The 14,368-nt window shown below is 43.4% G+C and overlaps 1 protein-coding gene across 3 annotated transcripts in view; it reads left to right on the top strand.

The window, feature by feature from the left end:
* The first annotated feature begins 8,273 nt into the window (after positions 1-8,273).
* The window catches only part of LOC138383493 (nucleoporin SEH1), a 150,072-nt gene continuing 143,977 nt past the window's right edge, over positions 8,274-14,368 (top strand). For all 3 annotated transcript variants that reach the window (XM_069468555.1, XM_069468557.1, XM_069468556.1), the window contains exons 1-2: positions 8,274-8,486; positions 11,786-11,836. In XM_069468555.1, the coding sequence (XP_069324656.1) occupies positions 8,376-8,486; positions 11,786-11,836 (162 nt within the window). In that variant the 5' untranslated portion in view covers positions 8,274-8,375. The remainder of the gene's footprint in view (positions 8,487-11,785; positions 11,837-14,368) is intronic.

Below are 14,368 nucleotides of genomic sequence, written 5' to 3'. Positions count from 1 at the left end.
CTGTACTCCAGACGCCCTCTTCCTTACCTCCACTGCAGAGTAGCAACCCAAGTTCCCCTGGGTGGCCAGGATCAGTCATCCCAGCCCACACTGTGACTTTGCCTACTGACTCAGAGGCATGTGGAGCCCACAGTGGCAGGGTGGCAGTCTAAACTTCCAGCTAGTGGAATCATCGTGTCTTCTGATGGCAACATTCCTCTCTCAGGAACTAAGACCTCTAGGCCAGAAGAGCATGAAGTCACAGAAACAGGAGGCAAAAATGTTGCTAATGGATCATGATCAGTGACACACCATGATCAAATAGCCAATGCCAAGGGTCTCTGCAAGTCAGACTATTCCGACTACAGCTTTGACTGTGGCGACTGTGCTGTCTATTATAGTAACCATGCTTACCTTGCCTTTGGCAATTAAGTGCTGCCACTTGTCTCCTGCCATCCCAGGACCCAACTATTCCCCCTGCATTTAAGGATCCCCAGTCAGTGGCAGCAGTTCCCAGTGTAATTTCTGACCCACAAGGAAGAGCAACCGCAGGAGCTCTTCAGGGACGCTGGGGCTCCCCCCACAAGCTATTTCTCAGCGATGGTGAGATGTGTGCCCTCTAGGCCCTCCTGGGCTGGACGAGCAGGTCTTACATGTTATATCTGCTCTAACATTCCAATCTCCCCAAGCCTTTGGATACCTTCCTCCATAGTGTACCAGGGCAGGTCTGGCATTTCTACTTACTTAGTGTAGGCCACTTTTTAGACCATGTTCCAGCTAAACAACCAACCAACCAACCAACCAGTTAGAGTCCTTTCTAACCCCTCAAGCTATAGCACTGAATCCAGAATCTCTTAGTGGGTCTGCCCCAATAAATACAGCCTGATCCAACTTAATGTTCCTTCCACCATTATCCCACACCTCAATATCCATTCCCACACATATTGTCCAGATTTGTCTGTATAAATCAGAAAAACCACGTAGTTCTTCTGGAGCATACTGCACCACCTAATGGGTCAGATTTGCATCTCACCTTTTGGGGCCTGCAGGGCCTTAGATCTCATTATAGTTCTAGGAGTAAAAGAGGGGTGCCTAGGGTAGGTCCTGAGAAGGCTCAGCAATGTCATGTAAGGCAGCTACCTCACAAGAGGCCACTATGGGCTCCTCAGGGACAGCAGGGTTAACGTCCTTGGATGGGGTGGAAGGGTTGCTTCTACTGGCAGCAAAGACAACAGAATTTAGGGGTCCACTGTCCCCAGCTTCATCAGGATCTGCCCATATGTCCCCCGTCAAATTTTCAGGACCCTGTTCTCTGCCCTTACTTTAACAGCAGAGGTTCCCTGAGGGGCTGGGAATTCACTTTGTGTTGTAATTCAACCACTTGTAGGATGAGACTCTGGATTTGGCTTTCAGAAACCTCAGCTCTGTGGCTATACAAGGTAAGTGTTTTTTCCAGGGCAAATATAAACTTAATAGTCAGTTGTGTGGTGGCTGAGCTGGGAATCTGAAGCCCTGGGTTCACCCCTTTTTTCCCTGCCTACTTGGCCGAGCACAATTAAGAGCAAACAGCCAATTCCATTATAGTCATTAGTTTGACAAAAATGTTCTAAGGTATCAAATACATGGCTACCTAGATTCTTGCTTCTCATAAGCATTTAAGTAGGAGCATTCAATGGTGATATTTTGAGTATCGCTGTTGCCATATCACACCAGGGACTATTTGGTGCTCCCTTTACTACTGGGAATAGAGTCATTAGTGCCTTTAAATCTAACCAGATTAGAACCATTTCCAGAAACCATGGAACAGATTCAAAAATTCATCCTTAAGATTCTGTTCCCCTAGAATCACTCTCAGTGCAAAATCTGTGTCAGGGTTTTCCAGAGACGTGAGATTATACATGTATGTTTAATTAATGGGTATTTAAAAGGGATTTATTTTAAGGAATTGGCTATTGTGGGGGCTCAGTCTAAGACTACAATCCTTAGGACAGACTGGTGGGCTGGAAACAGGCGGGAGGTGATCTTGCAGTCTTGAGTCTCTAATTTGTAGGGCAGGCAGGCGGGTTGGCGGGTTAGGAACTCCGGAAGGATTTCTGTGTTACTGTCTTGAGGCCAAATCCCTTCTTTTTCTTGAGGGGGTGGGAAACAGTCTTTGATCTTAAGGCCTTTAACTGAATGGATGAGGCCCATTCACATTATCAAGGGTAATCTCCTTTACTTAAAGGGGAATGACTGCAGATGTTAATCACATCTACAAAACACCTTCATAGAAACATTTAGACTACTGTTAGGAGCAGAATGTGGGAGACAGAGAGAGAGCCCTTTCCCGCTCCCTGTGAAGGCATCTCAGATAGTTGCAGTAGAAGTGGCAAAGGGTGAGTCTGGTTTCCTGCTCAGGAGGAGATCTTGCTGCACCACTCAGCTCTGGCCCCACCAGCAGTAGCAGAGGCTCCAGGAATCTCAGCTGTGGGGTACTTATGGGCCCCTGCACCTTTAGCTGTTGCTAATGTCGGACACCTACAGTGTAAGCTAGAGTACTGGTTCCTGGCTTCCTGCCTGTTGGCGGCAAATGTTCCAACATTAGCAGCCTCAGAGGCTCAGGGATGGTAGGCCCTGGGTAAAATTATCTTCTTTTATTCTTCAAGCCCAAAGAATAGGAACAGTTTCCTGTAGTTATTAATCTCTGGGTAATCTTTTTGCTCTTAATTAAGCCCTCCAATATATTTGTATCCAATTTCCTACGTTAAATTCTCTATTTGAAATAACTAGAGAGGATACTGTTTTTGTGATTGGATATTGACTGATACAAAGTATACATATAATATTAATGGCAGTTGATATGATTTTTAAAATCTATATATCCAAGAGAAGTAATATAGAAGTTAAAGGAACTGAGTTCAATAAGAAAACAGATTTAAAAAATACAAAAATACCTTTCTCCATAACAATATAGAAAAAAGCTCATTCACAATATATAAAAACAATAACAAGTTTTAATAAACCTCATGAGAAACATGTAAAACTATATGAAGAAAACTTTAGAAATACAATGAAGTACATATAATAAAAGCTATATAAATGAAAAAATAAAGCATGCCCATGGTGATCTTTGCATGTTAGCAGATTAGCAAGGGAATCATTAAATAAATCACAATACGTCCCTATTTTCTAACGTATTGGTTAAAAAGAATAAAAAATTGAACTAGACCTACATGGAAGTATCTCCAAGACATAGTGGATTTTTATTTTATTTATTTTATTTTATTTTATTTTATTTTATTTTTTGAGACAGAGTCTTTGCTGCCTGGGCTAGAGTGAGTGCCGTGATGTCAGCCTAGCTCACAGCAACCTCAAACTCCTGGGCTCAAGCGATCCTCCTGGCTCAGCCTTCCAAGTAGCTGGGACTCCAGGCGCAAGCCACCACACCCAGCTAATTTTTTGTTTCTATTTCTAGTTGACTGGCTAATTTTTTTCTATTTTTAGTAGAGATGGGGTCTTGCTCTTGCTCAGGCTGGTCTTGAATTCCTGACCTCGAATGATCTTCCCACCTGAGCCTCCCAGAGTGCAAGGATTACAGGCATGAGCCACTGCGCCTGACCAACACAGTGGATCTCTTTTTGAGACCCAGTCTTGCTTTGTTGCCCAGGCAAGAGCGCCGTGGCATCAGCCTAGCACACAGCAACCTCAAATTCCTGGGCTCAAGCCATTTTCCTGCCTCAGCCTCCTGAGAAGCTGGGACTACAGGTGCACACCACCATGCTCAGCTTATTTTTTCTATTTTTAGTAGAGATGGGGTCTCACTCTTGCTCAGGCTGGTCTTGAACTCCTGAGTTAAAGCAATCCTCCTGCCTCTGCCTCCCAGAGTGCTGGGAGTACAGGTGTGAGCCACAGAGCCTGGCCACAGTGGATATTTTTTTAAAAAGCAAAAACAGGTATAGTATTTTAAATTTTACTTTTACAAATTCAAATAAAATTTCTACTTGCTACACATACATATACATTTTGTATTAAGTACATCCATACAATAAGGTGTTGAGGGGTACACAGTAACAATTATGCTTGCGAAGAAAGGTTAAATTGTAGGATGAAAGGAACATAATTTTTTTTTACCCTGTATGCACTTTTATTTTAAAACAGGTCTTATAATAATGATGTAATTTAACAAAACTGGTCAAGAGAATGAGAAGATCGTGTTTGTAATCCTACAACTCTGGGAGGCCAAGTCGTCAGGAGTTCAAGACCAGCCTGAGCAAGAGTGAGACCTTGTCTCTACTAAAAATAGAAAAAATTAGCCAAGCATGGTGGTGTGTGCCTGTAGTCTGAGCTACTTGGGAGGCTGAGGTAGGAGGATCATTTAAGCCTGGAAGTTTGAGGTTGCAGTGAGCTAGGCTGATGCCAAGGCACTCTATCCCAGGGTGACAGAGTGAGACTCTGTCAAAAAAAAAAAATAAAATAAAATAAAACCCAACAAAGAAAGCACATAAAGATGAGAAGACAAGCCAGACTGGGAGAAAAATATTTGCGATGTATCTGATAAAGAATTGTTATCCAAAATACATAAAGAACTCTTAAAACTCAACATGAAAACCCAAGTAAAAAATGGGCAAAAGATCTGAACAGACACATCATAGAAGATATACAGACGGCAAATCATCATATGAAAAGATGCTCAACATCATGTTATCAGGGCAGTGCAAATTATTAAAACTGCCGGGAATTCCCCAGCCAATAGGGTCAAAGACAGGGTGTCGTGCAGGAATAAGAAAGGAGACAGTAGAGGAGAAAGAGTGTGGTCAGGGGACTCAAGGCTTTCCAGACCAAGAGCCCCGAGAGTAATTCCTCACTCATATTTATTCAGCCCGAGAACAAAGGATCATCGTAAATCATACAAACATGTTGTAAAGACATCCCACAGGCAAACAATGTTCTATATATTTCCATTACATATCAAAGCTATTTCTAGCCTAAAGCTAAACAAGATCAATTTGGGACTGCCGCCAGGCTAGTTTTCGAGCAGGTTGGGCATTCCTGGTAGCGTCCTGGAGCAGTTTTCCACCCCAGGAGAGAAACTGTTTTCAGTTCCTCCAGCCCTTAGAATGTCTTTATCATTTGGAAAACAGCCACACCTATGCAGACCGTCACATCTGCAGAGGTTCTTATGCCAGCAATATCCCTAGGTCACCCTAACATTTATAAGCTACCCCAACATAAAACCATAATAAGAACACCACACACCAATTAGAATGGCCAAAATCCAGAACACAGACAACACAAAATGCTGTCCAGGATGTGGAGCAACAGGAACTCTCATTCATTGTTAGTGGCAATGCAAAACATACAATCACTTTGGAAGACAGTTTGTCAGTTTCTTACAAAACTAAACATACACTTCTCATACATCAGGCAATCATGCTCCTTGGTATTTACCCACAGGAGTTGAAAACTTCCGTCCACACAAAAACCTGCACACAGATGTTTACAGCAGCTTTATTCATAATTGCCAAAATTTGGAAGCAACCAAGATGGTGCTTTAGTAGGTGAATGAATAAACATCGTTACATCCTGACAATGGAGCATTATTCAGCGCTAAAAGAAAATGAGCTACCAGCCATGAAAAGACACAGAGGAACTTTAAATGCATATTACTTCTTTTTTTTTTTTTTTTTTTTTTTTTTGAGACAGAGTCTCACTCTGTTGCCCAGGCTAGAGTGAGTGCCGTGGCGTCAGCCTAGCTCACAGCAACCTCAAACTCCTGAGCTCAAGCGATCCTCCTGCCTCAGCCTCCCGAGTGGCTTGGGACTACAGACATGTGCCACCATGCCCGGCTAATTTTTTGTATATATATATATTTTAGTTGTCCATATAATTTCTTTCTATTTTTAGTAGAGACAGGGTCTCACTCTTGCTCAGGCTGGTCTCGAACTCCTGACCTCGAGCGATCCACCCGCCTCGGCCTCCCAGAGTGCTAGGATTACAGGCGTGAGCCACCGCGCCCGGCCCATATTACTTCTTTCACAGAAGCCAGTCTGAATAGGCTACATACTCTATGATTCCAACTATGTGACATTCTGGAAAAGGCAAAACCGTGGAGACAGTGGAAGATCAGTGGTTGCGTATTGCGGGGAGAAAGGGATGAATAGGAGCACAGAGGATTTTAGGGCAGCAAAACTAGATAAATGGGCAGTATGTTACTATTAATATAATGGTAGATACATGTCATTATGTATCTATCAAAACCCATAGGATGTACAACATCAAGAGTATACACTAGGCCGGGCGAGGTGGCTCACGCCTGTAATCCTCGCACTCTGGGAGGCCGAGGTGGGAGGATCACTCGAGGTCAGGAGTTCGAGACCAGCCTGAGCAAGAGCGAGACCCTGTTTCTACTAAAAAAAATAGGAAGAAATTAGCTGGACAACAATTAGCTGGACCACAATATATAGAAAAAAAACTAGCCGGGCATGGTGGTGCATGCCTGTAGTCCCACTACTTGGGAGGCTGAGGCAAGAAGATCGCTTGAGCACAGGAGTTGGAGGTTGCTGTAAGCTAGGCTGATGCCACGGCACTCTAGTCCAGGCAACAGAGTGAGACTCTGTCTCCAAAAATAAAAAAAAGAGTATACACTAATGTAAACTCTGAACTTTGGGTGATAATGACACATCAGTGTAGGGTCATTGATCATAACAAATGTGCCACTCTGGTATGGGATGCTGACGGTGGAAGAAGGCAGTGCATGTGTGGAGGTAGGGGTGTACATGGGAACTCTGTATTTTCTGCTCAATTTTGCTGTGAACCTGAAAGTGCTCTAAAAACTATCAAAAAAAAAAAATCCTCTGTGTTTTACCTATTTAACATTCCATCCCCACTAATAATCTCTGGCAACCATTGATCTGTTTACCAGGTATTCATAAAATTAATTTAAATAATTCTAAAATAAAAAATATTTTTAAAAAGTTTTGGTGTTCTTATAGATTGGACTTTTATTTATTTTCTTCTTTTTAAAAAAGTTCAATAGATTTAGGCTGTACAAGTGTTTGTTACATGGATGTAATGTATAGTGGTGAAGCTGATTGAACTTTTATAGTGAGTACTTTCTTTGCAAATCAGTGTCTCTGACCTTGAAGAAGTTATAATTGTTATCAATTATCGTACCTGCAACTCCGGAACTTGGGACCCACCTCCTAAAGTAGCCATAAAATCTTATTTTTAGTTAAAAAAGAACAGGTCATTCCTTTCCGACTTTGCAGGTTTCTGTACAATCAATCCATCAGGGGACAGCTGGAACTAATTATCTTGAAAACTTTCTAGCCTGCTAATCTTATCATGCCTTACATTCTTCTAATTTCTGGCCATAATCCAAAATGCAAGCCCCTTCTGCAGCCTCGTTTTTTTTTTTTCTGTATTTTCACCCCACTGACCCAATTTTCCCTATTTCCCATACTAACTTTACCACCAAGCCCTCTAGAATGTCTTATCCTGGTAAGTAAAACCTCCTAAATCGTTAACCTCTTTGGAGAAAGTTCCTCCACTTCCCGGTTTTGACGGAATCCTTGATCTAAGGACTCCTATTCACAGGCTTCCCTCTCCAGGGTTTTTTTTGCTCACTTCACTGATTTCTCCATTGAGGACTCTGGCTCCAGGCTAGTAAGTCTTCCAAAGGTGAGTTAAGTTTCTACAGGCGAACACTCTTAATTCCTAACGCCTTATTCCCTTACCCCCACCTTGATTCTTAGCATTTCAAAACCTGTTCTACCTGTGAAATGTTCAAACATTTTGACCATTACTTCCGATCCTTTCCTTTTTTTCGGCCCCCAGAACCCCTCAACTCCACCCCGCGACCCCTGCCTTCGCATTCCGGCTACGGAGCCCGGCCTCCTGGAGTGATCTCCTCCGGCGTCTCTGCAGCCCCCTCCCGCAGTCGTCCCCGCAGAGTTCCGTCCCTGATCAAATCCCCGGTGCGACTTCTCCACTCGCTGCGCACCTCCCACGTGTCTGGGGAAAGGCACACCCAGATGCTGACGGTACTGATTCAGGGCCGAGAACTGCGCGTCGCATTTTTAACTCTCATTTTTCTTAACGTCCGCACTTCATCTACTTCCTTCGCTTACCGCTTTCCGCACAGCGTTGCTAAGCCCGGCCTTAGAACTGGGCTGTGCCCGCCGCCCCGGCTCGCCGAGGAGGCCCAGGCGCCAGCCTCGCGGGGCATGACGGGCCGGGCCGGCTCGGGGCGGGGCGTGACGGGCGGCTCGGGGCGGGGCGTGACGGGCCGGGGCGGGGCGGCGCAGGGGCGCGGGCAGGACGCGCCGTGCGCGCCCGGGCGGCTGGGCCCGGTAGGCTGCGGGCCGCGTGCCGCCGCCGCCACTGCCCTCTTCGGAGGCGCGGGCCCGGCCGGAGCCATGTTTGTAGCGCGCAGCATCGCCGCAGACCATAAGGATCTCATCCACGATGTCTCTTTCGACTTCCACGGGCGGCGGATGGCGACCTGCTCCAGCGATCAGAGCGTTAAGGTGCGCTCTGCGTCTGCGGGCAGGGCCGCGTCTGGAAGGGAGACTGGGTGGGCGGCGCGGGGAAAGCGGACTTGTCCTGATTTTAGTGCATGCCGCCGGGCACGAGGCCTGGAGCCCATGGGTGGCAGGCAAGTCGCGGCCGCACAGTCAGTGCTACCCGGGCGTGGCGAGACCGCTCCCCACCCTCGTATTGTGGGGTCACGGCGGCCTCTCGGGGCCGCCCTCTCGTGCGCCTGCGCGGGGCTGGCCTCCGGCCGCGTGCGCGCTCCCGCCGGCCGTGGGCTAGGGCGCCCGCCGTGGGCCTGGATCGGAGCCGCGCTGCTGGTCCTAGGTGGGCGCGCTTCCGCCCTCGCGGTGGCAGGGTGTCGTCGGGCTCGCACCACATGTGTTCAGCCAAAGCGCCTTGCAGAGGTACTTGTCGGGAAGACTGACTTAGCAGGCTCTGTGTGACTCAGGTGCTGTATGCCTCACCTGTGTTGTTCTCTCACCTGAGAAGATTTTTTACGTGGGTTCAGATGAGCTCACTTTATTTCAAGAAGAAAGAAAAATAAAAACTATTTACATCCAGTGAGTTTTCTATTTGCTATCTAGGAATTAAGAGTGTTTCTTAAAGTTCCTGTAAACGCCTGTTCTCTATTCTGACAAGCAGATTCTTTTTTTTTTTTTTGAGACAGAGTCTCGCATTGTTGCCCGGGCTAGAGTGAGTGCCGTGGCGTCAGCCTAGCTCACAGCAACCTCAAACTCCTGGGCTCAAGCGATCCTCCTGCCTCAGCCTCCCGAGTAGCTGGGACTACAGGAATGAGCCACCATGCCCGGCTAATTTTTTCTCTATATTTTTAGTTGTCCAGCTAATTTCTTTCTGTTTTTTAGTAGAGACGGGGTCTTGCTCTTGCTCAGGCTGGTCTCGAACTCCTGAGCTCAAAGGATCCACCCGCCTCGGCCTCCCAGAGTGCTAGGATTACAGGCGTGAGCCACCACGCCTGGCCTTTTCCTTCTTTTTCACATTCAAGTTTGATAACCAGTAATCTCTCAAAGATACAGTTTTTATTATATCAAGTTACCCATCGAATAACCATAGTGCTACAATTGTTATAAAAAAAAGTTTAGTATCACTTTTTTAAAAAATCATTTTTATTGGGGTAAACTACATAACCGTTTTAAAATGTACAGTTTCTTTGCATTAAGCACAACATTCACATAGTTGTGTAGCCATCACCACTACCCATCTCCAGAACCTTTTTATCCTAAACTGAAACTCTACCCAGTAGTAGCTCACTATTGCCTCCACCCCAATCCCCTGGTGAACCTCTGCTCTACTTTCTATGAATTTGCATATTCTAGGTATTTCATGTAAACACAATCACAGAATATTTGTCCTTTTGTGTTTGGTTTATTTCTCTTAGCATAATATTTTCAAGGTTCATCCATATTGTAGCATGTATCAGAATTTCATTCTTTTTTTTTAAGACCGAATAATATTTCATTGTGTGTATTTACCAGATTTTGCTTAGCCATTCATCCATCCTTCTTTGGCCTATTGTGAATAATTCCGCTGTAAACATTGGTGTACAAATATCTCTCTGCCTTCCTATTGGGGAAACATTTCTCTCGTATAATTGTCCTAGGTTGGCTGGCATGAATAGTCTAGATATGTTGATGAAATATATATTGAATTTATATTCTGTATGATGGCTTTAGATCAGTTCTATTGATTTATAAAGTGGCTGCATGGGAAGCGTGTTTTTTCCAGAAAGAGTTTTTAGTTGAGAATAATAATGAATTATAGGCGTTCATATTGTTTTAGTATTTTTTTCATTATTGTGTTCCCTTATGTCTATTTCTTCCAGAGTACTTTTTCTTACTGAAGAGCCATGTATTTATTTATTTGTGTACACGCTTATGTGCACACACTTTTTTTAAATTTGTGCAAGTTATGTAGTTTTTTTTTTTTCTTTTTAGAAACTGAAAAATTACGTATAGGCTCATTGCTATCTTAACATTCACTGTTAATATTTATTGATGTCTTGTTATTTTTCCTTTAACATTTTAAATAATTGTCCTGGTAGCATATGCATATATGTAAGCTTGTAACCTTTGAGTGCAAGATTTTATGTTTCTCCCATTGACACTATTGCTGCATGGTCTTTTTTTCTTTTTTTTCTTTTTTTATGAGACAGGGTCTTGCTCTGTTGCCCAGGCTAGAGTGCGGTGGCGTCATCATAGTTTACTACAACCTCAAACTCCTGAGTGTGAGTGATCCTCCTGCCTCAGCCTCTTGAGCAACTGGGACTACAGGCAGGTGTGAGCACGCCTGGCTAATTTTTCTGTTTTTTTGGTAGAGATGGGGGTCTTGCTCTTGCTCAGGCTGATCTTGAACTCCTGACCTCACGTGGTCAAACCTGCCTCAGACTCTCAAAGTGCTAAGATACAGGCATGAGCTTCTGCGCCCGGCCTCATTACATTTTTAACAGGCTAAACTGGCACCTTGTTTCATTGTAATCTCTATTTTTTGTAGATAGTAAGTTTCTTTTTTTGTTCTGTTTTGTTTTTGAGACAAGGTCTCACTGTGTTGCCCAGGCTGGAGTGCAGTGGCTGTTCACAGGTTATGCAGTCATAATACACTATAGTTCAAGTGATCCTCCCGCCTCAGCCTTTCCTTCAGTAGCTGGGAGGGTAGGAGTGCTTCGCCCTGCCAGCTTTCAATATTTTGCTTTAACATTTGTTAGCTATACAGTTGATCCTCATTATCTGTAGATTCTGTATTTGTGCATTTGTCTACTTGCTAAAATTTATTTGTACCCCCAAAGTCAGTATTGGTGGTGCTTTGGCAGTCATTTGCCCACGTGTGGGGAATATTGAACAGTTTGAGTCCCCAGACACAACGCTCCCAGCTGAGGCGGAACAAGTCACGTATTCATTGCTTGATGAAAATGTTAGCCCAGAGGCTCACAGCAACCTAACCTTGTATTTCTCCTAGGAGCAATGTTTCAGTAGTCAAGCAGCTATTTTATAGAATAAAACTGCCTTATAATGAGTTGACTGTAACTATAATTGCCGCTATTACCTGTTAGAGAGAGCTCTGCTTCCTGGATCCCTCAGTGCTAGGCGCCCAGTAGCTGACACATTCAAGGTTCCCAGTAAATACTTGATTGAATGAATGGATGTTTACTTAATGGTTGTATTCTTTTGTCAGTGTTATGTTCTCCTCTTTGCCTGTACACCTGATTCAATCTCACAGTTTTTTTGTATCAATTTGTAGGAATTATTGATATAAATATCTGCCTTTTGTTTTCTTACAGGTCTGGGATAAAAGTGAAAGTGGGGATTGGCATTGTACTGCTAGCTGGAAGGTTAGTATTTATTTTTACAGGGATAAAAAAATAGAAATATTTACTATTTGGTAGTATCAATGGTTTACTGTTCAGCTTTGAGAAAATTATAAAAATTGTATAGTAGTTCTTTTCATGGAAGATATTTTACATTTTTTTACTATTAAAGTAATAGAAATAGATTTCAGATATTCTGAGAGTAAGAAAATCTATAATTCTTTAACATTCTAACATAACTATCTTAGCATTTCAGCATATTCCTTTTTCCTTTACTTTTTTTTTTTTTTTTTGAGACAGAGTCTTGCTCTGTTGCCCCAGCTAGAGTGCAGTCAGTGGTTTGTCATCGTAGCTCACAGCAACCTCAAACTCCTGGGCTCAAGTGATCCTCCTGCCTCAGCCTCCCCAGTAGCTGGGATTACAGGCGCGCAACAGCTAATTTTTATGTTTTTTTGTAGAGATGGGGTCTCACTCTTGTTCAGGCAGGTCTGGAACTTCTGACCTCAAGAGATCCTCCTGCCTCTGCCTCCCAGAGTGTTAGGATTACTGGGCTGAGCCATCGTGCATGGGCCCCCTTAAAAGTCATCAGTTTTAAATGTGCAATTCAGTGAGTTTTAGTAAACTGACACAGTTATGCAATCATCACCATACTCTAGTTTTAGAACACTTACATCAACTCAGGAATTCCTCTTGTGCCCTATTCCCACCCCAAGCCCTAGGCAACCTCTGATCCATTTTCTGTCTGTATAGGTGTATTCTTTTCTAGAAATTTCATATAAATGGAATCCTGAAATGTGTGGTCCTTTACTTTCCCTTAGCATGTTTTTTTTTCGTGAATGTAAAATGGTAATTTTATTTAAACAGTTGTAGTTCCTTGGGTCTTTTCTGGCTCCCTTAGCGTGTTTTTGAGGTTCATTCTTGTATAATGTGTCAGTAGTTTCTTTGTAATCCTGAGTAGTCCATTATATAGAAATGTCACATTTTGTTTATCCACTTACCAGTTGATAGACATTTGAATTGTTTCAAGTTTTTGGCTGTTTTAATAATGTTGTTAAGAACATGCCATATGGGCCGGGCGCGGTGGCTCACGCCTGTAATCCTAGCACTCTGGGAGGCCGAGGTGGGCGGATCGTTTGAGCTCAGGAGTTCGAGACCAGCCTGAGCAAGAGCGAGACCCCATCTCTACTAAAAATAGAAAGAAATTATAGGGACAGCTAAAAATATATATAGGAAAAATTAGCCGGGCATGGTGGTGCATGCCTGTAGTCCCAGCTACTCGGGAGGCTGAGACAGGAGGATCACTTGAGCCCAGGAGTTTGAGGTTGCTGTGAGCTAGGCTGACGCCACGGCACTCACTCTAGCCTGGGCAACAGAGTGAGACTCTGTCTCAAAAAAAAAAAAAAAAAAAAAGAACATGCCATATAAATCTTTGTGTGGACATGTTTTCATTTCTCTTGGTTAGATACCTAGGAGTGGAATTACTGGGTTTTATGTGTTTTAAGCTTCTAAGAAACTGCCAAACTCTTTTCCAAAGTGCCATATTATAGCCATTTTAGTGGTTATGAAGTGACCACAAAATCATTGGAATTTGATTTGTATTTTCTTAATAACTAATGTTGATTATCCTTTCATGTGCTTATTTCCCATTCATATATCTTCTTTGGTAAAGGATCTATGCACGTTTTTTGCCCTTTTTAAAAATTGAGGTGAGGTTAACATATCCTAGAATTAATTATTTTAAAATAAACAAGTGGCATTTGCTTCATTCACAGTGTTATGCAACTACTACCTCTTTCTAGTTGGAAAACATTTTGTCAATTCAGAAGGAAACCCCAATCTCTTGCTTTTTATTCTAACAACATATTTCATAAGTACTTTGGTATATCATTAAAGCAGCAGTCCCCAACCTTTTTGGCATCAAGGACCATTTTCTTTTTTTTTTTTTGAGACAGAGTCTCACTCTGTTGCCCAGGCTAGAGTGCCGTGGGGTCAGCCTAGCTCACAGCAACCTCAAACTCCTGGGCTCAAGCGATCCTCCTGCCTCAGCCTCCCTGGTAGCTGGGATTACAGGCACGTGCCACCATGCCCGGCTAATTTTTTCTGTATATAATTTTAGTTGTCCAGCTAATTTCTTTCTATTTTTAGTAGAGATGGGGTCTGGCTCTTGCTCAGGCTGGTTTCGAACTCCTGACCTCGAGCGATCCTCCCGCCTCGGCCTCCCAGAGTGCTAGGATTATAGGTGTGAGCCACCGCACCCGGCCTGGGGACCGTTTTCATGGAAGACAATTTTTCCATGGATAGGGGCTGGGGAATGATTTTGGTATTGGGATGATTCAAGCATGTTACATTTATTGTGTACTTTATTTGTATTATTATTACATTATAATATGTAATGAAATAATTATAAAACTCACCATAGATTGGGGACCCCTGCTTTAAGGGTTCTTTATAAGCATCCAATAGATATACCATGTTTTGCTTACCTAATGTATATTTTAGTTGTTTCCATTTTATTGTGATGAGCATCTTTGTGCAAGCCTTATTCTTTAGTTAGAT

The sequence above is a fragment of the Eulemur rufifrons genome, chromosome 5, assembly GCF_041146395.1.
Source record: "Eulemur rufifrons isolate Redbay chromosome 5, OSU_ERuf_1, whole genome shotgun sequence".
Classification (NCBI taxonomy): Eukaryota; Metazoa; Chordata; class Mammalia; order Primates; family Lemuridae; genus Eulemur; species Eulemur rufifrons.
The sequence above is the reverse complement of the archived record's forward strand: the minus strand, read 5'-3'. Positions and strand labels throughout refer to the sequence as shown.